Here is a 27,911-nt window from a genome sequence, read left to right as displayed (position 1 = left end):
TACGTCACAAAAACGAAGTAAAACCTGGCCATGTTTATGGAAATGGAGAAGGACTGGCTGACAATCACCATTTCTAAAGACACACATTAAATACAAAACAGAATAAACACAAAGGGTGAAAGGAGGGACTGTTAGAAAGTCCAGAAATCCTAATTTGAGTCAATCAGGCATCCTCAAAACTATCAGTGTGCACTAAATGTTTATAAAGAAAACAAAGTTTATTGGTATTCCACACATGACAACAAATATGAAGATAATATAGGAAATACCTTAAAAATTTGGGAGAAATGCCTTTCTTAGAAGCAAATTTTCTACCCACCCCAACACACACAGTTTGGGAAACTTCTATTAACCAATTTAGGATCGTGAGCAGAGATGAGCTAGGAATTAAAGGCATCACTGTGGTAGCCGTGTTAGAGAACAGACTGCTGTGGGCAAGAGTAGAAGATATGAGATCTATTTAGTATGCTTTTTTTAGTAATCCAGTCAAGAGATGATGATGACTCATACCAGAATGACAAGAGTGGAGGTTCTAAGAAGCGACAAAATACTGTATATATTTTGCAGGGATAGGTAACAAGATTCGCTAATGGAATGAATGTAGGGTGTAAGAGAAAAAAGAAGAATCCAGGATGACTCCAATGTTTTGATTAAATGATGGCAGGATGGGGTTGCCAACAACTAAGATGGGGAAGGCTGCTGGTAAAAAAGGTTAAGGGCAAAAAAGAAGGAACTCAGATCTGGACTTTGTAATACCCACAACAGGGTCTTTTATTTCCAACTAGACACTTGGACTCTTAAAACTACACTAGACCATAGGGGCATCAGACTCACTCACAAGATACAGGATAGAATCATAACACACAAGCAATGTCAAAAGTCTCTCTTCTCACATGCAAAGTCCCAGCAGCAACAAAGGGGCTAGTCTCTGCCCTCACCCAAGTCATAGTTCACGCAGAAGGAGACAAGGTCTTCACAAGTGAGAGTGAGGCCCACTTTGGCTTAGAAGCCAGTCACATGCTCCACAAGAGTCACTATCTCTTGAAAAAACCTTACAGGCACAGCTACTAGGTCTCAAAACAGACAGGTCCAGTTATAAGAATTAACACACTCAGGAAAGTCCAAAACCATGGCTTCCAACCAGGTATATACAGCTCATTCATAGAGCTCCTAGAAAAGACAGAATTTACTTATCAGGGTCATTTTTATCCATGAGCACTGTTGCCTGCTAAGAATGATGACATTTTACTTCATCATGTTTCCAGCGGAAGAGAGCCAAAAGTTAACCCAATATCAAATACATCTTTAGAAAAGGACATGCTGATTTTGATTGTCTAATAGACATCCAAGTGGATACAGTGGATAATCTGTAGATTACATGAATCTAAAGAGGCTAGAGACTTACTGTTTACAATATTAATACTAGAAAGAAACAAACAATTGAAACAATAACACGCAGACTGACTACTTCTAAAAAAAAAAAAAAGAGATTATCAAAATGTGCCTCTAAAGTGTCCATACCCTGAATACAACAAAAAGAGCTTATTTTACCTTACAGAAACATATATATATCAATAAAAAGAATTACTTTTCATGAAACAAAAAATGTGCTATGTAAATACACCTTAAATTTAAAATCTAAGCAAAAATAGCAATAAAATAAAGATGACATTCTATAATTACAATCAAGTTTTAGAATTATAAGCAACTCAGAATAACCTCTTAAGATTAGCAAAATTATCAATAATTCTACAAGTTCCATTCTTTCACATATTTTAGCTTCTATGGTGAACAGCATCATTATCCCACAGTGCTCCTTAAATCACATTAATTTGATTTAATTTGGAACAAAAAAACACAGTTTCGTACTGATAAGAAGATGGTGTGGAAGATCAGAAGTTGCCATACCAAAATGTGTCCCTTTGAATTCATTATTTTTAAGAACAAAAGACTCGGAAAGAAAGCTACTTCTAATCACAGAACTAATAAGAAATGATATGATTATAGTAAAATATATATTTAAATAGATGTACAGACATACACAAAGAAAATAAGAATACTGTGATGGTCTTCTGATGTGTCAACTTGGGCAGGCTGCAGTCACTAGTTTTTCAACGCAATGTTAATCTAGGTGTTGCTGTGAAGGCATTTTGTATGATTAACGTCCATAATCAATTGATTTTAAGTAAGGGAGATTATACCAGATAATTTGCGTGGGTCTGATTCAATCAGTTGAAAGCCCTTAAAAGCAGAGCTGAGGTTTTTCCCTGAAGTAGAAATTCCTCCTGTGAAGTGCAGCTTCAACTATGCCTGACAGTTCAAACCTGGCCTTCCTGATGGCCTGCCCTATGGATTTCAGACTTGTCTAGCCAGCCCCCAAAATCATGTAAACCAATTACCTGCAATATATTTCTTAACATATATCTACTACTGGTTCTGTCTCTGGTTGAACCATGGGTATTACAAATACCATGCCCACACGATATACGATACTCAAATCTTTCCCAAAACAGCTTAATGTATAAAAATCTTCCAATTTACTTAGACCAAATAGACTACTGCCAATATACATATCAATGCTTTACACCCTTTCTAGAACAAAGTGAATAATGAGTAAATGAAAAAAGATACAGATGGAAAAAAGGACAGTATAAATCTCCCAACTTATACAGGAAGCCGTATTGCATAGACCATCTTAAACAAAGGTTTTGTGACTCTTCAATCATTAATTGACAACTATCTTTAATAGAAAGATGTTCATAAAGAGGTATACATCATTTACCTATTTATACATTCTTCTAATCCAACATCCCATCTGTCGTCATTACAGACACATGGATCACAGAAAGAATTCTATTTTATATATTACCCATCCAACATAAGTGACATCTAGAATAAGACCAGTTATTACCTTACAGAATGATTTTATAGCCAGTTTCAGTTTGTGAATGCAGTTATTTCAGCCTGAATTAAACCATAAAACACATAGTCAGATGGTAATTTCAGACATGAGAAATGTATACAGGGAAAAAGTTAATGACCTACAGGAAACAGCCATGGGAGAAGAGGAATGGGTGACTAATGTAAAAGAATAACTTAAAATGTTCTCTCTTCATATATAAGATGTAAGAAAGAGAATGCTTTCCGACCTCTCTGAAATTCTATCCCTTATATTTCATTCAATGTTATAAGATTATCACAATGTCTTCCTAAAATCTTGAGGTATTATCAAAATAAGAGCAAGACTATTAGCTTAAATAGATCTTAGCCTAGAAAAAGAGTTGTGTACTTTCTGTTCTGTTCTGCACACTGATTTTTTAAAGGTGACAACCTGCTCATATCACAGTACTTTCTGAGACAAAATTTTTTTTAAAAATTGAATAAGTTTGGAGATTTACTGCCTTCAAAGCACTTATTTACTTATTCTCTGTTTATATTCCCAACCTAATAAAGCAGACAGACAAAAATAAGCCCTAAAAAGGGAGATATGACGTTATCTTATTTTAGGCTGAGCCTAGTTTCTTAGACTAACATGTATGACCAACTACTGCATTTTACATATATACATATATATACACACACACACAGAGTGAGAGAGAGAGCGCACACACTTGAGAGCAGACATAAGATGTCCTAGGCCAGTGATTCTTTACCTTCTTTAAGTAACAGATAACTCTGAGAGTCTAAAAGGAGCTATGAACTCTTCTTTCCAGGAAAGTCCATATACTCCTATGTCCACAGAATTCTGAATACAGCTTGAGGGGTTTCATACGTGCCATATTTAGAAGGTGGTTTTTTTTTTTTTTTTTTTTTTGAGGAAGATTAGCCCTGAGCTAACATCTGCTGCCAATCCTCCTCTTCTTGCTGAGGAAGACTGGCCCTGAGCTAATATCCGTGCCCATCTTCCTCTACTTTATATGTGGGACGCCTATCACAGCATGGCTTGCCAAGTGGAGCCATGTCCACACCCAGGATCCAAATCAGAGGGCCCCAAGCTGCCGAAGCGGAACATTCGCACTTAACCACTGCGCCACCAGGCGGGCCCCTAGAAGGTTTTTTTTTTAAAGAGGATAAAAAGGTAAGACAGTTTCCCATCCTAAAGATCACATTCTCAAGAGGAGACATATAAACAAATTATTATAACACATAATAGAAGATGTAGATGATTAAATCTAAGTACAGAGGGGAAAAGAATTATACCTATCTGTACAGAAAAGACTTCACAAAGGACATGATCCTTAGTAGGTTTAAAATATGACATATAGCTTGTCAAATAAAGAAAAGGCAAGACAAAGGGGAAAATTAATATTTAAATAGCACTATCTCAGGCATATATACACATTTAATCTTTAATAATATATATCAGTCACCTTTAATACCATATATACATGTGATTAAATATCTATTATATATATAAATATACAGCTATATAATGTAGATTATATAACATACACGTTTATGTGTACATATTCACATTTGATCTTCACAATATGTCTTATGGGCAGGTATTATTACCATTTTACAGATAAGGAAACAGGTACTTGAAAGACCAATTAAGTTGACCAAGATAACACAGCTTTTAATGGCGAAGCTGGGATTCACACCCAAGTCTGTACAATTCTTACTAGGACTTTCTAGACACAGTAAACAGCATATAAAAAGGTACAGTCATGAAACCACAGAACGCGTGTAAGGAACAGCAAGTTCTTCCAGGTAACTGAAAAGTAAAAAGCTCAAAAGAAATATGATTTCAGAGGCCCCAGTCAACTAACTGTAACAAATGAAGAAAAAAACTTAAGAATAGCATAGTTATCTGGCTGGTGCACTTCGCTGAATGGTGATTTTATTAAAGGAGAAAAGAAATACAAGAAGAGTGCAGGTTTGAAGCAGTAAAAAGGGGAGATATGTTTTAGATATGTTGACTTTAAGGTACATATGGAACCAGCCAGGTAGAAAGAGCCAGAGGGCAGCTGAAAAATCTAAGTCTGAAGCTCCAGAAAAGAGGACAAGCCTGGATATCCTCAATTAAAAGATTTCATCAGTGAAAAAATAAAAGCATCAAGGACAGAACCCCACAAAACAAGGATATTTAACAAAAAGAGAGAAAGGAGATAATAATAATGGGAAGAAGCCAAAAGGAAGTATCAGAGAAGAAAGAACGAACCAGGGGTATGCAGTGTCATAACTATCAACCAAAAAGAGAACAGCTAACAGCATAAAATGCCACAGATAAAACAAAACAGTAATTAATAGAAAAGCAAAGGTCATTTCCAGATTTGGTGGGTATCAAGGGAGCTGGAGAAGTGAGTGAGGGGAGCTCAGTAGAGAAAGAGACATTTAAACTAGGCCTTGAAGGAATGGTATGATTTGAACATGCAGCAATGGAGAAGAATATTCAAGCCAGAGACGAAAGGTGGAACAGAGAACCAGAGGTAAGAATACACTGGGAAAATGTGCTGGGAAGACCAAGTAATTTCAGTTTTACTGGACCACTGGTATGTCAAGGGTACTAGTGAGTTAAAAGTCAATATAGTTAGGCCATTAACAGATAATAGCGGACCTTGAAAGTTAAAAGAACTTACGAGTTTTGTGTTTTTTTTTTTTTAAGATTGGCACCTAGGCTAACAACTTTTGCCAATCATTTTTTTTTTTTCTGCTTTATCTCCCCAAAACCCCCCCGTACACAGTTGTACATCTTAGTTGCAGGTCATTCTAGTTGTGGGATGTGGGACGCCACCTCAACGTGGCCTGATGAGCGGTGCCATGTCCATGCCCAGGATCCGAACCCTGGGCCGCCACAGCAGAGCGCACGAACTTAACCACTCAGCCACGGAGCCAGCCCCGCACTTACGAGTTTTGAACTCTACTATATAACAACTAGTCTAGAAACCAGGTACAGAATGAACTAGAAGAAAAGAAAGCCAGTTAAGACAGTATTTATAATATTTCAGATGAGATGTTATATAAATCTGAACTAGTTTGATAGAAGTGAAAACAAGGAGTGGGGATGACACACCAAACAGAAGAATCTGACCAATAGCACTGACCAATGCAGCTGTACTCAGCTTTCGCTAAAGTTAAATAACTGGATCAACCAAAAGGCAATGTCATTTCAAGATAAAGCTAAAATAGAGTATCTGACATACCAAAAACTGATTACCCCTAAAAAAACACCTGTAACTTAAGTGACACAGTATCTATAGAACTCATAATGAATACCAGAAATTCCCTTTTATCACAATAAGAAATTTATAAATCTCTAAACTGTCCAACTACTATTAAGAAGGTGAGTTTGTAGCTTACTCTTATAAAAGTATATTTGCACATAAGGCTTTGTCAGTTCCAAAACATTTATCAATTTTAATGTCCACTTTACATGATCTTACATAGAAATGTTTATATTACTTACCAAACCTATAAATACATCACTCTAAATTATGGGTTTATGAAATATGGCTTCAATTAGCCTTTAGGAAAACTAATAACATATCTTTGAAATTTAATGTCCCATAAATCTTAGGAGGTAAGTAAAACATAATTATAAAATTGAGGTAAGTAAAACACAATTATAAAATTAAAAATCTAAAAACAAAGAGCTTAAATTTCTCTAAATTAAACATGCAATAACTAAATATCAACCCATAAAAATACACATACAAATTTCAACAGATAAATGCAGAAAAGTTTATAGGATGGACTCTGTTAACATCAGTTTTTTTAAATCTACAAAGAAGTCTTAACTAATATTTGCAACAAGCAAAATAATGAGAGCTTTTATAAATTAAATTTGACCCGTTAAACTTCTACACTTACAAGCCTGGAAAAACACTGACCTTCCATGAAAACTTTAAAAACTTCAGTTGCCCCTAGAACTTAACTGAAGGACTGATTCACACTCAAAAACCTAAGAGACCGACCCAGTACTCTGAATAGGCAAAAATTATAATTTATCCGTCAGCCCAGTTGTTTACCATTTCATGGCCTACACACAGAACTACATAATATGTACGAAAGAAATATGAACATGAACTACTTTCCAGAAGTAAACAATTCATATAATTCATATCCTTTTCATCAAGATGAAAAAGAAAACTAATTATTTTCATTACACACTTGTGAAGTATGACTGCCTATTTAGTTCACTTTAACCATAAGAGAACCTAGGAAACAAATACATCTCTTTGGTTTATACCCAATGAATCCTAAAGGACATCAGGCTTAAACTCTAAACAGTACTATTTACCATGACCAATAACAATGCCTTCTCTTTCTAAAGAAATGTAACTCAAGAATCATGTATATATAATATTCAATTAATGTAAAGATATCAAACATTTTTAAAGATAATCAAGGGATATAAATTTATGACTTACATAGTTCATGAAGCTAAGAAAAAAAGAATTTCAATACAAGTACATTTGACATCATAATATTGAATTAGGCCATAGCAAATATATTACAGTGATGATACAAAATTCTGAAGTACCTTAAAACACACAAATGTCTTAGCAATAGAGACACACTACTTATCAGAATCTAGCAAACACAAGCCCATAAGCTTAATTTTTCATGCCAATATTTTTTACTTTCAATGAAATTAACAAAATCCAGGCATCAAGAAGCAGAATATATAGGTACAGTAGATTATATATAGGTAAAGAGTGTTTTCATTAAAAAATCCTGGAATATCCGTTGCCAAAAGTATGAGAGACTAGCTACCTGGCTAACCTACCCATAGCAAGCAATTAAAAGTACGGAGTAACATAAAAAAGGAAAAATCCACTTAACTGAGGATCTGGCAAAATAGTAAGAAATACTCAGGCAAAAACTAAGTACACTCTGTAACAGAGAGAGATAAGCCAATTTTTGCCTTGAAGACATTTTCTGAACTTTGTAAACCTCTGCTTTGAGGTTCATGACCTCAAAAGCACAGGAGATGAAAGAAAAGTTCAGAACCAACTCAAGGCCCTCCTTCACAAATTGAGGACCCCAAAAGACTACATATTTTCAAGGTAAGAGCGAACCAAAAATAATATACCCATCCTAGAACACAAGAAAGAAAACAGCCTGTATCTAACAGTGCAATGGATCAGGGGAAGAAGCAGAAAGGAAAGGAATAGAACAGAAGAGAACAAACAGAATGGAAAGGAAGAGCAAAAGGAAAGGAAAAGGAAGAGGGGGGGGAGAGAGAGAAAGAAAGAAGAAACTAGAAACTCAGTGGATAGGTTTTACACCAGCTTAGACAATGATGAAGAAAGAATTAGTGAGATGAAAGATGAACCTGTAACTACTCAGACTGCAGCACACCAGAATGTGAAAAAGAGGTAAACAGACATGGAGATAGAGTTAAAAAAAAATGCTATTTATCTAATATTAGAGTTTCAGAAGAAGAGGAGAGAGTGGAGCAAAACCAATATTGAAAGAGATAATAGCTGAGAATTTTCTAGATGTGATAGAATTTTCCATAAGTGATTTGCTGGGTTTCTTGAATCTATAGACTGTTGGACTTCTTGAATCCATGCATTCAATCCATATACTCAAAAGGCCCAACACATTCTAAGCAAGGTAAATAAAAAGATATCCATACCTGTTACTTCACAGTGAAACTATAGAACACCAATTACAAAGAGTAAATCATAAAGGTAGCAAGAAAGAAAAGACCATTTGTCTTCAAAGGAGCAACAATTAACGAAACCAACTAACTTCTCAACAACAATTATGGAAATTAGAAGACAGAAGAGTAATAATCACACTTTGTGGAGAAATAAAATGACTGTCAATCTAGAACTCTCTACGTGAAACTAACAAGAATAAGGACAAGCAGTTCCAAACAAGTTTACACTGGAAAAGTTTGCCACTAATGTCCCTCTCTATGGAAAAATTCTCAAAGATGCATCTCATACAGAAGGAAAATGATTTGAGATGGAGAGTCTAAGTTGCAGGAAGAAATAAAAAAAAGAAAGGTAAACATGGAGGTAAATCCAATATACTTTGTCTATATAAAATACTAATAATATTAACAATGCCTTGTGGAGTTAAATATATATTAAATACATAATACATATGCAGATTTGGGGGATATATATGCAAAAAATACTGGACAATAGCATAATAACCAGACAAGAAATTACTGAACTTCAAATGTTCCACAGTCCTTGTGTTTTTCAAGAGGAGGATAAAGCTACTGATTTCCTTCAGGCGTTAGTAAGTTAAGGTTGCGTGTTAAAACTTCTAGGAAAACCACCAAGAGAAGAGAAGCAGAATGTGTAACTTCCAAACTGGTAAAGCAGGGGAAAAAAGAAACAGGAAAATCAATTCAAAAAAGGTGAAAAAAAAACAAAGAAAAAGAAATAAAAAATGGCAGTAAAAATAGAAAGCTAAAACCATGCTAGTAGAAAAAAGAACCATATATGTACATCAGTAATTACATTAAAATATAAATGAACTAAATGTTCCAATTCAAAGACAAGGATTGTCAAACTGGATAAACAAAATCTAGCATTATGCTCTTTATGAATGATATATGTAAAAAACATAAAAACTGAAAAAGAAGTACCAGCTGAATTCTAATCAAACTAAAACTGCTATATTTACTATCAGACAAAATGGATTTTGGAGATAAAAAATTCTAGAGATATAAAAACTATACAATGATAGAAAGTCCAATACACCAAAAAGATATTCTAAATATAAATGTACCTGATAACAAATCTCAAAACAGACAAGTAAAAGTTACAAAATTTCAACAAGTTTATAAACTACCATCATAACAGACTGTAATATTTGCATAATTTAATATTTATATAAAATATATGTATATTCTGCAGTTGTAAAACATAGTAGCTATATAGGTTCACTGCAGTAATGCTTCCCAAACTTTAATATGCATGAGCATCACTTGGGGATCTTATTAAAATGCAACTCAGGAATGACAGGTCAGGAATGGAGCCTGATTCTGTATTTTTAACAAGTTCCCAGGGATGTCAATGCTGCTCATCCTCAGATCACATTTTGCCACAGAGCAAGTTTCATCAAGTCACAAAGAATCTGTACTAAACTACTTTCTCTAGGGCCGTCACTTGTTTGGCCGTCACAAGTAAGTTAGGAGACAATAACAATAAAAATAACTAAGAAAACCCCCATGCTTAGAAATTAAGAAATACTTTTAAAATAACTCAAGGACAAGTTCATACTGAATATTAGAAAATATTTATAATTGAAGGATGTTTGTCAAAAATCAAAACTGGCAAGAGGCAGCTAATGCAATAATCAGATGAAAAATTATAGCTTTTAAGACTAATATTTGAAAAGAAAGGTTAAAATTAATACAATAAGCATCAAATTTTTAGAAACAGAAGAGTAAACCCAACAAAATAGAGCAAAGAAAATAATCACAAACGATAAATAAATAAATCATAAAACAAACGAAGTTAAGAGTATCAACATTGTCAAAAGTTAATAGCTAAAAAGCAAGAGGTTCTCTCCATCTCCCTCTTCTCTGCTTTCAGGTCTTTCAGATAAGCCTTGCCTCCCTAACATTATAGGCCTTTGCCCGCTGATCCCTTTTTGGACTCAGGCAATGGTCTGATATCCTTCCTGGCTATAATGCAGTGTCCACCTCACTCTCTCTCTTCCACTATGCTGACACTTTGTATTTAACCTTACAAAGATAACCTAGTTATAATTAAGTAATTTTCTGTAATTATTGTTTAACTTCTGTGACCCCACAAGATGGTAAGACTCATGAAGGCAGACATCTCATATGTCAAGAGTTTAGCTAAGCTACTCCATGATACTGCTGCCTCAATATCCATTTGTTTGGTGAAGCAGCCTGTGGGGACCTTAAACTGACACCAGTCCTCTCATTCAAGCTCACTCCCTAGATGACAGCCCGTATAATCACAAGCAAATGTAACTTCCTGATATGACTTCCCTAACTACCTGTGATCAGCAGTTTCCCCTCCCTCCCAGGGCCTTCCCCTCATATATCCCATAGATAAGACCTCCATGGAGCTTACCAAAACCCTGCTCTTTTGGTCTGAATTGATCAGTCTGGCCTTTGCCTAGGAACCCCAAAGCACTCCACCCACAGACCCTAATAAAGGCATGTGCCCCAGATCCCATCAAGCTCTCTGCACTCTGCCTTGACCCTCCCATGTGGCTTCTCCAGGCATGCTGTGTACTTTCTCCAACACCTGTGAGTAATAAACTTCTCTATTTCAATTTCTCTTGTGGCCTGCTGTCAAACTATATCTCATCATCCAGCACCCTGTGTGCTGTCAAACTATATCTCATCATCCAGCATCCACTTAAAATTGTTAATGTAATAAAGTCAAAGCATTGTCTATCTTGTTTGGTCTTCATTATGCCCGTCCCTCCATGTACTTGGTACACAATAAATACTTACATAATAGGATAAATAAATAAACCAAGAGAAGGTAGAAAGTAAATAGTCTCATCCCCTAACTTCAAACAGGATCACAACCAATGAGAATCTAGTCTATCTTTAAAAATTTAGGAGAAATAAAATTCATCAATTTCATCAAACATACTTCATCAAAGTTAAAGTACTTGTGTTTAGATCATAATACCAAGGATTTAAAATACTTTAAGATTGTTTCTTTAGAAACCTAATGGAAGTTCAATAAGTGTTTATTCACTAGACAAATGAACAATTCTATCAGCAAAAATTTCCTTACTTGCTGTGTGTTCACACAATATTACGGAAATGGTTGAAGAAGAAAAGTAACAATTGATTTAGCTGGCTAAAGAGTCTCTTAATAACCAAACTTCTTGTAATATTTAATTACAGCATATTGTCGTCTCAGTGATATCAGCCAAATTAAATTAAAATTTCTCTCCAAGCTAGCCGAATCACCTTTTACCCATTTTCCTTTATTCTGACCTCATACTTGACAGATAAAAAGGATCAAAAGATCCATGTTAGGCAACAAACTTTTTAGAGGATGAAGATTAGGTAAAAATTTCACTATTTATTCACAGTTCTAAAGCATATCCCTAAACACCTTTCTGTTCTCATTTCTAAGTACTTCAGGCAGTCTGTGTTGTTTACCCAAATTACTTGGCCATTATTAAAGGTCTATTATCCAAAACAATCCATCTGAGGAGGTCCACAGTCACATTTAATTCAAGAGAACAAACCTCAAAGGACTTTTCATTTGAATTTAAATGAAAGAAATTTTCACAATGAAATTATTAAAAATGATTATATCTTCACCTTGGCAATGCCTTAAAGAAAAACTTTAATACATACTGGCTGCCAGCCAATAGAATAATGTAAATTAATTACAGAAATGAGAGTGAGACTAATAAAGACTTTGATTAGGCACGATAGCAATGCCCAAATTATGCAGGATTTTATAAATGCAATTAGTTTATACGATTTATTCAAGAGCATATCCTAATAGCAGGTACAACCTTTAGTACTCAATGTAAAGATTACAACAAAATATCCACAGGAATATCATAAGGCTCAAAATTAAAATCTCCAAAATTATAGTCCAATAATGTGTTTTATACTTTGATATTCAGGAATCCACAAAAATGAAAAAATCTCAAACACTTCTAAACTTTAAAATGAAATTCCACAAGTAGCCATCATTTACTGAGTATTCATTGTGTGCCACTCCTCTGGGTGTCACTTAAAGAAGCAGGGTTTGGGAGAGTAAGAATGGATGCAAGGGGAAAGCTGCTGAAGTCATCTAGAAAAGACATGATGGTGGACATGACTGGGATAGTAACCAGAGCAGTAGAGAGAAGTAAAAAGATTCCGATGTTTGAAAATATTTGCAAATCATATATCTGACAAGGGGTTAATCTCCATAATATATGAGGAACTCACAAAACTGAACAATAAAAAAACAAAAAACCCGATCAAAAAATGGGCAGAGGAGATTAAGAGACATTTTTCCAAAGACGATATACAGATGGCCAATAAACACATGAAAAGATGTTCAACATCACTAATCATCAGGGGAACGCAAATCAAAACCACACTAAGATATCACCTAACAACCATTAAAATGGCCATAATCACTAAGACTAAAAATAACAAATGTTGGAGAGGGTATGGAGAAAAGGGAACCCTCATACACTGCTGGTGGGAATGCAAACTGGCGCAGCCACTATGGAAAACAGTATGGAGATTCCTCAAAAAACTAAAAATAGAACTACCACATGACCCAGCTATCCCACTACTGGGTATCTACACAAACAACTCAAAATCAACAATCCAAAGTAACATATGTACCCCTATGTTCATTGCAGCACTATTCACAATAGCCAAGACATGGAAGCAACCTAAGTGCCCAGTGACCGATGATTGGATAAAGAAGATGTGGTATACATATATACAATGGAACACTACTCAGCCAGAAAAAAGGACAAATTAATCCCATTTGCAATAACATGGAAGGACCTAGAGGGAATTATGCTAATCGAAATAAGCAGTCTGAGAAAGACAAACACCAGATGATTTCACTCATATGTTGAATATAAACAAATACATGGACAAAGGAAACAGTTCAGTGGTTACCAAGGGAAGAGGGGTGGGGGGCGTGGGCACAGGGAGTGAAGGGGAGCACTTATGTGGTGACGGTCAAGAAATAACGTACAACTGAAATCTCACATTGATGTAAACTATTATGAACTCAATAAAAAAAATTGAAAAAAAAAAAAGATTCCCATGTTTGACTAAACCTAGAACCTACAGAATTTGTGATGAATGGGTTGTAGAATAGATAACCTTCTGTTCCACAAGGAGGGAACAGGAACAGAAAAGGATTAGAAAAATCAAGAATCTCAGGAACTCATGGTACTCCGCAAAAAGGAAGCAACAGGAATGCAGCATGTACAAAAGAGAACAGCATCAAGAGTTGGCGACACTGTTTGAGAAGATCAAATACCCAGTATTCAAAACAAAGCAGAAAGTGCCTGAAAACTCAACCTGGTTGAGCACAAAGTGCAAGCTGACTTAAAATCTACATTAGCAACAATAGTGTTCATCAGAGACACCAGTCCAGAGACAAGCCAAGTGTGAGCAGAACAGATCAGTCAAGCCTCTGGTTATACTGGTCCTATTGTCCTGTCAGTCTCATGTTCCTATGGGCCCCTGCCCTGTCTGGCCACTTGAAAATTCCCAAAGTAGAAGAACTGAATTGACTGTTTCCAGCTACAGCTAGGCTAGGAGTCCAAAGCAACAATTTCCGGAGTGAACAGGCAGACGGGGAGAGTGACGCAGGCAGTTCTGTCAGCTTCAAGTCTGGCCTCGGCCTCTAGTCTCCATACCAGAGACTTCAGATCACACTGAAATTTGTCCCAGTCTCATACTGCACTGTTCATCCACAGACCCTATATCTAAAGTCTACTCCCCCCCGGCCTCCCATCCCATGCCATCCTAAGTGAACAGAATGAGGACTTCTGCCCTTTAGAAGATTCAGACATGGGGCTCGCTGTGAACCAGTCCTAGGCCTGGCTTTCTGGACAAAACATGGAGCCCTCATCCTGGTGAAGAACAAGAATTCCAGACTCCAAAGGGAGGCTGATGCTCTAGACTTCCCAGATTCCAGAACTAGGATCTGAAATTATAAAACAGATGTCAACTAAGAACACTTACTGATCCCTTAAAGATACTACGAGGACAGTACATACGGTCATAAGATTCTTTCATGTTGTTTGAAGTTTGTCTATTTTCCAACTGCATAGTATTGTTTTATATAAATATACCCCCAAAATATCAAACTTTCTCATTTTGGTGGACATTTAGGTTATTTCTAGTTTGAGGCTATTATAAACAATGCAGCAATGAACATTATTTTACACATTAAAAAAATACAACATGACAGCTAAAGAGCATTTCAATCTACCATGCTACCACTAATTTGTCCATGGTCAGCTAAAGAAAACTGGATTTTCAATGCACTAAAAATTACCGTCACCTTCAAAATGACCAACATTTTCTTATGTGTGAACATATAAATATGAAATCTGACACTATTTAGAGTTAGAGAACAAGTTTGCTCTATGCTTACATTAGTAAAGTTAATAAATGAACTATGTGTCAACTTTAAGTCTCCTTTCCATTAAGTCACAGAAACAATATAAATTATCATCTAAATTAAAATAGCTTTGCTGAAAACACATACAAGAATATTCATTGCATTCCTTTCCCTGAATTTGTGTCGGGATCGCTCCCCAGAAACAAATCTGAATATGGAAACATAGTACAGCATGTGATTCTTTTGAGTTTCCAAATACCTCTAAATGGATACTTCTGTAAAATAAATCTCACTAACATGTTATAGGAGAACGTCAAGAATAAAAAAGGGGAAAAGTCCAGAAAAAAAAAAAAAGAATATTCACTTTAGGGCTGTTTATAACAGCAAGAAACACGGAGAAAAATAACTGGCTACATGAATACTGGTCTATCCATGCAAAAGAGTACTGCACAAGGGCTAAAATGAATTTGAATGATCTACTAGTACTCCCATAGAAAGCCCTCCAAGTTCTTGTGGAAAAAAAGTAAGAGGAGTTAGTATGTATTTACAGTATGCTGTCATTTGTGTAAAAAGAAGAGGAGGAATCATTCACATTTTATATGCCTGGGAAATATCTGGCAGGTTACAAAACAAAATGTAAAACAAGTTATATTAGGGGAGCGGGAATAGGGGACTAGGGTAAAGAAAACATTTTCACTGTATACCTTTAATATTATTTCCCTTTGCTGTCAGGCCTTTCTACTACATATGTGTGTATATGTGCCTGTTTATCTGTCAAAAACAATAAAAAGTGTATTTTCTGAGGCCAAAGAAATATAACTCAGCAGCCTAGCTAAACCGAAATTTATGCTTTGGTATAAGAACACTAGGCAATGATTCCTACTGTTACTGAGTCAAATAGAGCCTAAGATTTTTTTTTCTTTGCTAATTCTGGATTATGAATGCTAAAGAGTCAGAGTACCATCTTCGTCTTATAGAAAAAAGATTCACTGTTAAACCTTCATTTTTCAGTAATAGGAGAAAATCCCTACAAAGCCCTTATTTTAAAATTTTTAGTGTATTCTATTATAGTCTAAAAATCAAACCACTGTCTTTTTAAAAAGCAAGTTCAGAATCAGGCCAAATACTCTAACATAAAATACTATAAGAAAAATCAATTTAAACATTAACTGATAATAATTAAAATATACAGAAAAGGACCAAGTTTCTCTTAAGTATTATAGTTCTTCCTATTAATATTTATCTTCTACGTTTATAGCTGTTTTTAGAGAAAATGTAATTTATTAGATCAGTACTGTGTCAGTTGGACCATGCAGTTAAAACCAGGCACCACGATTCACCTAGTGGAAGCAACTCTTACAGACACTATAACCAGAAAAAAATTTAAAAATAAACTCAGACCTCAAAATTTGGAAGAACACTTAGATGTTGTCTAGTCCTTCAATTTATAGATTAAATAACTGAGTTTCAGAGATGTTACACAGTTAGTTGAAGGCAAAGCCAGAACTCCCCCACTCCACGGTCAGACAAACTTGAGTTCAGACCACACTATAAACCTAATCTTCAAAGTCACGACAAATATCACCAATACATCCCCTATTATACGTTTTAATGAAGACAGAAACTGCCACAAATCACTGAAAAATCCACATAAAGATTAATACTTACTTGTACAGTAATAAGTCACAGCTTTATAGAAGTTATCATCTTAGTTATTTATAAAAACTGGCTCCAGAATAAAAGAAGGTGAGTTAATAACCTTGGAGGTAAGAAAAAAAAATACAGAAAGTAGCAAAAAGAAGCTATCTGGCAAGCTTCCATTGAAATAATCTGTGGAAAGATATTACAAAATTATCACACTACAATGGAAATCTAGTTTATGTCCTAGGAAAAATGTCCAATGTGGATACAAAGCAGAAGGCACAGAAAGTTTTTAAACATAATCCATTCTGCCTATTATAAGACAGGTATGTGAATATGAAATAAGTCATCTTCAAGTTTTACCTCAAATATAGATCAGACCACTAAATTCAGTTAATGTTTACTATTACTATGTGCAAACCACAGATTAATTTCAAGAAAATTATCGCAATTTTTTCTTAAAAATGTGTGGACTCAGGTTCTGAGCTCTTGTAGCTGTGTAACACAGATTCTACTGGAAAAACAGGGTTAGCAAAGAGAGTAATGGGATATTAATAAAATGACCGATTTGTTGTCCTAGGTTTTCCTGGCCAGGAGAATGGAGAATGGAAAAACTGAACCATGAAATCAAAAAGGCATCTGTCTTCCAGGTTTCTCTCTGCCAATGTCTTGAGAAAAATGTTTGAACTTTCCTGTTGGCTTTGTATGCAAATAGCTCCAGATGCAAAGTGAACCACATCTAAGTTCTTTGGTTCAACATCTGCTGGTCCAATTCCCATTATTCCTTCTAAAGGGTCGGCTTGTGACAGGCAGTTTAGTTTGCCCTCTACATAAGCTGTTTTGAAGGAGCTAATTTGGATTAAAGTATCTATCTGGACCACTTGTTTTTCCCTTTGATGGTCAATGCATTCTAATGTGGTCTGTGTAGTGCTACAAGGAACGTAGCAACATATTGGAAAGGACAGTATTCAAGGTTTTGCCTCCCACCTCGCCTTCTAAACAACTTATATTTATACACTTAAAAGTAAAAAGTGAACAGTCTTTTGTCTCTAAAACAGCACCACCCGCACTGTACACAACGGCAACATGACACTTTCCGACCTCATATTCTTTTCATGCAAACTCTATCAAAGCTTTGAAGTTAAAGTTACTGATAAAAGAGCTTGCAAATATTAACAATACACTTCATGAAACATGTCATTTGAGAAGACAATTTTCATATGGCATCACTGAAAATGGAATAAGGTCCACAGTACGTGGCACATAGAGTCTGATACACAGTATACTTTCAAATATATGACAAATGAGTGAATTAGTGAATTAATGAACAAACAAACTAGAGAAGCAATTTAAATAAACCCCATGGATTCTGAAACTTTGGGTCTGCTGCAATCAAAAACATACTGAAGCCAAACTAAGACTAACAGTCTCATGTTCTTAGACCTTGTAAGGTCAAGTGAAGACAAAATGTTTCCTTCAAGAGAGAAGACAACTTGCATCGGAAGTGGAGAAAAGGGAAGAAATCAGAATATCTATCTACACACATTTACATTCTGATAGATATATTTGCATTTATATGTACATATATACATAGTGTGTATCAAAAGACAGGCATTCATTTTGAAAAGTTAGTTTCCTAAAAAGTAGAGCATTACCAGTCTTATAAAAACTTATAAGAGTTAATTGAGAATGATTTCAAAAAAAAAAAAGATTTGTTAGCCAAAAAACAAAATCTTTTTCTAAAAATACACTTCCATTAGTAGCCAAATCAAAAACTTTCTGACATAATACGCTACACAAAATCTAGAATGATTTTCCTTTGGAAAAATGTTTAGAAAAACAAATAAGAAAAAAAAAAAAAGGAAATGGGCCAGCCGAGTGGTGCAGCGATTAAGTTTGCATGTTCTACTTTAGCGGCCTGGGGTTCACTGGTTCAGATCCCAGGTGCAGACCTACACACTGCTTGTCAAGCCATACTGTGGCAGGTGTCCCACATATAAAGTAGAGGAAGATGGGCATGGATGTTAGCTCAGGCCCAGTCCTCCTCAGCAAAAGAAGAGGACTGGAGACGGATGTTAGCTCAGGGCTAATCTTCCTCAAAAAAAAAAAAAAAAAGGAAGTAAAAGACCTAAATACTACTACTATTGTTTCTAGATCCCTAATATTTTGAACCAAAATTTAGTCTAACCTCTATTGTCCTCTACTGTCACTTGCTGACACAAAGTATGAGCAGGAAAGAAATTAGGGGAAAAAAATGGCAAAACAGCTGTTCTCTCTTTCTGAGAATCTGTGACTACTCTTATTAATCATTATTTCCAGGTCATTTGTAGGAACTGGGAATGACCAGGAAAGCTAACTGAGCCCCACAGGAAATAGTTTCTTAGCCATGTTTGAGTAATTATCTAAGATTTCCAAGATTACTATATTTTTTAAGAAAAGTTTAGGTTTGCCTTCCTCTAATTTGTGATTGAAAGACTATTTAATTACCCCCTAAAGAATTAAAAAATAGTAATCAAAAAGAGTTACTTGAAAGTAAATCTGCTCCACTAATCATCAAGAAACAATTACTGAGCATTGTTTATTAACAAGGCTCAATGCTATACAGTCCTGTCCCACTTAACAGGGACATGTTACAAGAAACGTGTTGTTAGCCGTTTCACCATTGTGCAAACATCACACAGTGTACTTACACAAACCTAAATGGTAGCCTACTACACACCTAGACTATTTGGTACCAATCTTATGGGACTACCATCGTACATATGGTCTGTGATTGACTGAAACAGTATGCAGCATATGCCTGTCCTAGGTGCTTAGGATTCACAAAGGTTTAAAACAGTCTCTGCCATCCAAAGCTTAGACTAAAATAGACATGTAGAAATAGAAATCATACTGGTAAAATATTTTTAAAAAATACAAATTAGTCTACCCATGGTCACAGCAGCATTGTTTATAATAGCCAAAGGAAGCAACCCAAGTGTCCATCGACAGATGGATAGATAGGTAAAATGTGGTCTCTACATACAGTGGAATATTATTCAGCTCAAAAAGGAAAGAAATTCCGACACATGCCACAACATGGATGAACCCTGAGGATATTATGCTAAGTGAAAGAAGTTAGTTACAAAAAGACAAATACCATACAATTCTATTTATATAAGATATCTAGAGTAGTCAAATTCATAGAGATAGAAAGTAAAACAGTAGGTGCCAGGGGCTGGGGGGAGGGGGAAATTGGTAGTTTAATGGCTACAGAGTTTCACTTCTACAGGATGAAAAAGTTCTAGAGATTGGTTGCACAACAATGTGAATATACTTAACAATAACGAACTGTACACTTGAAAATGGTTAATATGGTAAATTCTGTTATATGTATTCTGCCACAATTTAAAAAGATATAAATTGGCATAAGCTAAGCAAGTGGTACAGAAAAAAAAATGATACACTAGCCCAGAAGAAGGAGCAGTTATAAGATACAGAACAAATTCTTGAAAGCTCTATATCCTTTTCTTGAAAGAAAAGTAAGACTCAAGAAAGCAGACGAGAGATGAGGGAAGGTGTTAGAATCAAGAGCAGTGGCAAAGAGCTAGGAACAGACACCATCTAGGAATACAACATAGATCACAGTTTAACTGGCTCACGGGCTTCAAACAGAACAGCCATGGAAGACAAGCTAGAGGGTAAGGCTATGAAATAGAGAGGAAAACACCTGAATAAAGGCAATTTTTCTCACTTGAGTAGCTTTCACTAAAACAAAGTAATAATTACCACACCTACTGAGTGTAAAAGCAGGAGGAAGAGGAGACTGATAATTTCATATTCATTCACCTCTTATTTACATTCTCCAACTCCTATGATAACGGAACTGCAGAGACACATTTTATAGGTTAGATGTGCTACATTAAAGAGATATGGGCCTAGAGATAATAGTTTATGAAAAGAACTAACACGTGCATTTCATTTATTCTGACTGGCAATTTATTAATTTCATCAGCAGCAATACATATAAATTAACATTTTAAAAGATCCTACTATCTAAATGATACTAATATTACAGCAAGATGCAAGTCCTGAGGTACCCTGACTCATTAACAGTTTTGAGGCTATACACAGACACTTAGAGAGAGAGTCCAGCTGCTATCATGAAATCCTCCTCTCAGGAATGCCAGCCCTGAAGCAGGAGAATCACTAGCGCCCTGAGCCCACCACACTCTTGATTTAACACACGCTTTATCCTAACCCCAAGAATGAAAACTTCTATTCTCCCGCAAGCACTTCAAAAACTTAAACCAAACGTTTCAGGGTAATCTTGGATTTTAAGCTGTGGTAAAACTTGGTTAATATTCAGCCCTTTAAAAAATATGTTTCATATAGATTACGGACAGCTAGGGTGTACATAGAGAAACAGACAAAAGGAGAATATTAGCTCTTCCTTAAACTGAAAAGAATCTGCTTTAGATCTCTTGAAGGCTCCTATCTGCTCTGGACTTTAGTGTAGAAGTGATTAAATTGTATGCTAATTGAGTTGTTCACATCACTCTTGTCTAAACAACCTGCAGATACCTGAGTTAGAGGCAGACTTCTCCAGCAGCCAGAGGAAGACAAACTCGCTTCAACAGAGGGGAAAGACTGCTTTGGCTGAGCAAACACCTACCACGCCTTTCACTTCAGCTCTTGGCCAGGTTTGTTTCCTTCCACTTCCACGAGTTACTGAGGAAATCCAGAAATAGTTTCTTCAGATTTCTTTAAGGGAGTGAGGGAGAGACTGTGTGTGTGTGTGTGTTTGTGTGTACACATTAGAGGGGTTGTTCTTTAATTCTAATTTCATCAGGCTCTGAGGACATGACCAACAAATATATAGACATAGGTAAACGTGACATATAATATTCACTCTTGAAGAACAGGAATTGGATAATTTGCCCACAATATACAATTCTCTACTACACTGCCACAATAATTATAGGAAAATAGACTGTTCCTGCTTTCATACGAAGTAAAGAAGTGCAATTTGGCTTCAACTTCCAATCTACTGAAACCATTTCCTTAAAAGCCACTTATGACTGTCTGTGGGTTTTTTCTCAGTCTCACATTTCACTGACCTCTCTACAGCCTTGGACACCAGCGACCATACCTTCCTTAAAATCTCCTACTCCTGATGTCTGTGCTACAGCACTAGCCCATACACTCCTGCTCTCTCAAGTCTTCTGTCTCTTTCTTCCTCCTGTTCCCTAACTATGGATATCCAAATTTCTCTCCTTCATGGTATTCTCGCTATATACTGTTTCACCATGATCTCCTACAACTTTAACTGTCATATCCATGGGAAAATTCCCAAACCAAGACCTCCAGCCCAGAGCTTTCTCCTGAACTCTAGGTACCTTAAATATACATGTCTAAGACAGATTCATTAAGGCCTCATGCTGTCCCAAACCAATTCTTTTAAATTCTCTATTTTTGTTCACGGTAATACCATTCTTTCAGAACCAAGGACTGAAACCTCAAAAATCAATTTTGACTCCTCCTCCTCCACCCTCACATCCAGTCAGACAGTCCTGCTGATGCTTATTTCAAAAATAGAGTTACTGAAAAAGAACTGAGACAGAATCTGAAAGACTAGATTTTATTCCTAAACATAATTATCTGTACCAAATTCCAAAACTTTTATAAGCCACCATTTCAACATCTGTACAAGAAGAATAGTGTAGTTGCCCTACCTACCTTACCTTACAGTAAATAAATATGTGACAGCAGGCTGAAAATCATAAACTATTACATAAATATCATTATCCCAACTCTTTCTATCGGTTTCCACTTCCACCCCAGTCTAGTCACTCAGTTACTTATTCAGTCATTTTTTTTCTTTAATTATTCTTTATACAAATATTTGAGGGCCAAACACAGGGTAGCACTATGCTCAGCATTTAAAACACAACACAATAGGACAGACATAGTGCCTAACCCCACAAAACTTACAGTTTAACATGAAAGTCAGAAATTGGGTGCATGTAGACGTGGCAGGGTTCCCTGGGAAGGTTTCCCAGAAAAAGAAATATTAAAGCAAGAAACAACACATGAAACAAATAGGAGTTAGTAAGTTAAGGGGGAAAGAGTGGCAATGGGAAGCTAGGTGAGAAATTCCAGGCAAAGGAAACAACGTACATAAGGTCCTCAAAGAAGAATGAGCAACCCAACTGTTTCACCCTCTTCCCCTCATTTATACCTTTGTTCTATTTCCATCAAAACCTTTCCCTACTCTCTCATCTCTGCCTATTGAAATTATATGCATCCTCAAAGCCCAGATCCACAAGATATACCCAACTTCAAGGACAGTGCTTGACTCATACCAGACATGAAATAAACATTTGCTAAACGAATGGATGACAAAATCATCATTCTTCCCAAATCAAAAATGTGCTTCATATTACAAATATGTATGTGTCCGCCCTATCTTCCTTTGAAGTAAAGGGCATATCCCCATAGTGCCTAATACATAATAAGCACTGGAAAATATTTTTAGGATGAATAACTCTAACAATCTAAGACTATACAGAGCTGTTAAAGAAGGATATTTTCATCTACTCCTGACTTTACAACGATTTGGCAGAACAAAAAGTCTAGAAAACTCAAAATATTATTTAGACATGGATTAATATTGAACAGTAGGTCTTCCACAAAATATCTCTCAATAATGGAATTTATTTTTGTATTTAAATTCTTGAATCATTTAACACTTTTAAATGACTTTTCTGCAAAAAAAATTCCAAATTTAAATACTAGTGGCAGTGATAAATTATTTTTAGAATATAAGAAGAAGGAGTCTTTAATTAATGAACTGAACAACCTAAAGAAATTATTTGGCACCTCACTTTCCTAAAACTAAGACAAATTAGGAAATGTAAATTGTACTTCAATTCCATTTAACGTTCATGATATCATTTTGGAATCATGTCTCAAGCCACCACTGCAGATTTTGTTATGCAATTCATAATTTGTTATGAAAAAAACCTAGATTAAATCTGGGTCATTCCATTTTTCAGATCAGAGAAGTCCAAGTACAAAGGTGGAAAGAGGGCTTCAAAGAAAAGGCAAAAATGTTAAATAACACACAAAAAAAATTCCTAGTTACTATATAATAGTACCTGTAGGAAAAGCAGCCCAAGGAATAGCAGGAGATGTAGTTTGGGTTTCACCGTTTCCACCATCAAAAATCTCTGCAGCCTAGAAAACAAACGCAAAATTATTTTAGATGATCTGAAAAGTAGAAATGCTTTTTAAACAGTCAAGCTTCCCAGTTCTACAAGCATATTCTCTGTAAGAAACCACACATTTTCAAATTTCCTCTGCACACTCGATTGTTTTTCAGTCTTCATTGCTACCACCCCAACCACTACTCGCCATCTCCAATAGTCATGCCCCATTATCTTTAAGGAAAAATCTTCCTTTTTTACTCAAATATATCTCCTGCACATGAAATTTTTATTTTATTTATCCTTAATCACATTTTCACTTGTGAACTTTGTATATAAGTACTCTAACTCATCACAACACTCAACCATTATATACGAAAAACATATTTTTCTTTAAAAGACTAGAGACTAAAACTTTTTCATTAATTAGCACAAGACCTAATTAGAGATCAATCTAAAGAAAGAGGATTCATCTATATTCTTGATTTATCTACCAGCTGAACCTACTAGCACTCAACATTTACAGAATTCCTAAAGCTGACTTGTGAAATTAACAAGCCCTCCTATTAAACAGTTTTACAACTATGGGACAGTCAATTACTGAATGCTGAGTTTGTGGGTAAGAGTGCAGAGTTTTTTGTCTCTTAAGTGTCCGGGTCACAGCAAAATTATTTTTTTAAAAAGCCAGAATTTCAATTTGGATTCTGCACTGAGTTGTCAGCCAAGGAGAAGTCAACTGGGGCAATCTGCCACAGGAGCTTAGTGACATAGAATACAGTAGCTACTTTCTAAAAACTATGAAAATGAACACGGTTTATGTAACCAAGTATAAAGACCATCCATAGTTCTACAACAAGATGTGGAAAAAAAGAAACCTAACGAGCACAATTAAATTGGAATGGATGGTTAACCCCGTACCTATGTAATAATGAAAGGAAAAGATCCATTGAATACAGCATTGAAGTATAGTTGTTACTCTAAAGAGCACTACCTACTGTATTTTTTTCTGAAATAATGAATCAAACGGTTTAAATAAAGGAAACAATATTAAACTTTAACCTTTAAATAACTGACAACTTCTAAACAATAAACTAAGATGATATCTGAAACATTTTCCTCAAAACAGAAGGAATTTTAACAAAATTTTCAATGTTACACTTCAGTAACATAAACAAGATTCAATCACGCAATGAAATCCAAAATATTAAAGAAAATGCAGAAAACATACAAATGTGCTAAACAAAACCACTTTTAGATGAAATGCAGAAAAGAAGTATGTCCATATTCTAAATATCTCCATATTGACAGATATTAAAGATCAACAGAAGAGAAAATGATCCTAACCTAAAAAAACTCACACCACTCTTTCACGGTATTCAGAACACTGAATATATATTTAGTATCTTATTCCTCCTATTAAGTCGTTAATTACACTCCCTATTTTTAACAATCTCCTTTTTTACCAAATTCCAAATTAGGTGAAAGTCTTACTAAAAAAAAAAAAAAAAAATCACAGAGCTCACTTGATGGGAGTTCCAGGACTTGAGCTCAGGCATCCTGACTCCTAATCCAGAGATTTTCCTGCAAGACTATACTGGCTCCATAAAAATAACTGGGTTACAAAATATTTCAATAAAAGGAACACACACTGAAAAGGATTAAGGAAAAGACAGTGCTTCTTCAGCTAACAATTTCCACCTACAAAGCATCCAACTCAAACCTGAGAGAATAATCTAACAACACACACTAATTAGCTCTGCAAACCACCGAACGGCTATATCGTTAATATACTAAATCAACTCATTACAGGTGTAAACATGAAAATGTGCGACAGATCTGCAATACTCCTCCCTCCCCTCACAAGTATTTCCTAAGAGACATGTATCCCAGCAAAATAATCTGCTGACAATTTTTAAAACCTCTTAGTGCTTCTACTAGTAGCACTTAATTACCTCCATTTAAACCATTCCTATGGGCATGAGCAAATGTTCAATAATAATAAATCAGAGAGGATAGATTTCAATTTTCCTTGATTTCATGTTTTTATTCCAGAGTTACATTCAAAATGATTAAGAAAAGATCAAGAATGCCAATGATAAATACATTTTCAAAATAATATACTCCACTATAATCCCACAGTTAAAAAAATTACATAAGCAAAATAAGGTAAATAATAGCGCATACCTCAAAACCACCAAAATCATCATCATCCATTCTCCAAGTTCACCTGAAAAATATTAGAAGACATTGAAACAAGCCCACACACAGAGTCATTTATGTCAAAACACTTCTCTGACTTAAATGTATATACATTTTGATTTGTAAATTAAAACTATTTCATCTGGGTTTTAAAAAAATCTCCTTTTTTAAACCATATGAGTATACATTTTTTAACGGAAAAAGACTGAGTTTTGGGGCAAAATTAGCCATTCTGGCAAAATTAGCAACTTCTGTGACTTTTTCAGCAACCATGTATTTTGCCATTTTATGTTGAGACGCCAGGAGTGGAAAAATATTCTTTTACATTTTAATTTGCCTTGCCCAAATTGGCGCTAGGGCTCAATTCAATAATGCTTCCTGCTTTTTGCATCTATTCCTCAGTTGTCTGGCAACATCAGCACAAACTCCAGCTAAGAACAGGACTGCGGTGAATTTTTGGAAATATGTCCCCACCACAAAGGTTCTTCCCTCGGTTTCATGGCCGAGGTTGATTTAGATTTTCAAAATTGATCAGCATTTTTGAGCTGTGGCCACAACTTCTGGAGCATTTTGATATGTGTATTTTTAGCTGAAATTGCTTTGCACTTTTGGAAAAATGTGGAGCAAGTTACTAGGCTGATCAAGATAAATCAAGTCATGTATTCATGGGAGAGCAGGGAGAAAAAACTACAAGCAAATACACAGAATTCCTCTCTTCTTTATCCTTAAAGTAAATAAGAGGGAGACGCAGTAATACATGCTTTATTTTGTCCTAAATGTATATGATAAAAATAGAAAGAGAAAACCATGAGTACTTGGGCTTTAAAAAAAAAAAAGAAAAAGGAGAACCTTTTATCCAATGAATCAAGAAAGAACTAAAAACACCTGGAAAGGTAAAACAAGTAATAGGTGCCACACGTTAAAATGAAAAATAAATTCACAATAAATTGTGAATCATAGCTGCAAGTGATACTCTGGTCAATAATAACTGGTTTCCTTTTCCAGCTTTCAAAAGTGAACATACCAAATATTAATTATAGCTTCCTTGACTCAGTAATATAAGATGGACTTGACTACGGGAAAACAATATTCTCCAACTTCTAAAAAAGCACGTAAACAAATTAAACCATATGTTACGCAGTAATTCTAAAGGCATTTTCCAAGGCATTTTGCTTTGAGTGATGAAGCAGTAGTCATCTATAGCCTTGCTTTGCCTTGTCACTAAATTAATACTAATGCCTTCAAAAATAAAACTCAAAAAGAGTCAAAGTAAAATAAACAGGAAAAGACAATCTTGAGGGTTGTTTTGCTTTAAAAGTCAAAGAAAATTTATTTTCACAGAAATTCAGTAGGTAGTGACACTAAAAGGAATATAGGTAGACAGAAATATACTATAAAAAGGAAGGACATTAAATTAGCCAGAATATAATACCAGTATTGTCACCATTACCCACAATTTAACAATCTGATGAAAATTTTTTAAAAGATGTATTTCTCCAAAAATCAAAGCTAAGCAAGTCATCCACATACAGCACTTAAAAAAATATAAACCAGACTTTCAGAAACTTTTGATGGTGGTTAGTTTGAACTGGAATTCACATTAATTTTGTGTTGCAAGCGAACAGAAATCTGTATGCGATTATATTTTTCATGAAGAAATTATGAAAGAAGAGTGATATGGATACTGAGAATTAACCAACTCCAACTATAAACACCAAGTTTGTCTTTTCCACACGTATCCCACGAATCTCAGGAGACAATAAAAAAAATATATTTTTAGCATCTACAAATACTGTACCCAAATAAAATGGTTTCAAAAGAATGGAATTTTTAGAGTAATACTTCTACGTGTTTTTGTATGTCACAT

General features: G+C 35.2%; 1 protein-coding gene across 45 annotated transcripts in view; it reads right to left on the bottom strand.

Annotated features, from left to right (window-relative positions):
• Window positions 1-27,911, bottom strand: part of CCDC91 (coiled-coil domain containing 91) — a 362,152-nt gene that overhangs the window by 239,034 nt on the left and 95,207 nt on the right. For 42 of the 45 annotated variants that reach the window (XR_011540339.1, XR_011540340.1, XM_008517658.2 and 39 more), the window contains 2 exons: window positions 26,030-26,072; window positions 23,798-23,876 (listed from right to left, as the gene is read on the bottom strand). Coding sequence is in view for 30 of the 45 variants with exons in the window: in XM_070620940.1 (XP_070477041.1) it covers window positions 23,798-23,876; window positions 26,030-26,072 (122 nt within the window). In the remaining 15 variants the exon portion in view is untranslated. Of the gene's footprint in view, window positions 1-21,221; window positions 21,369-23,797; window positions 23,877-26,029; window positions 26,073-27,911 lie in introns of all 45 variants that reach the window. The other 3 variants (XM_070620941.1, XM_070620942.1, XM_070620943.1) reach the window with 1 other exon arrangement.

This window comes from Equus przewalskii, chromosome 5 (assembly GCF_037783145.1).
Source record: "Equus przewalskii isolate Varuska chromosome 5, EquPr2, whole genome shotgun sequence".
Classification (NCBI taxonomy): domain Eukaryota; kingdom Metazoa; phylum Chordata; class Mammalia; order Perissodactyla; family Equidae; genus Equus; species Equus przewalskii.
The sequence above is the reverse complement of the archived record's forward strand: the minus strand, read 5'-3'. Positions and strand labels throughout refer to the sequence as shown.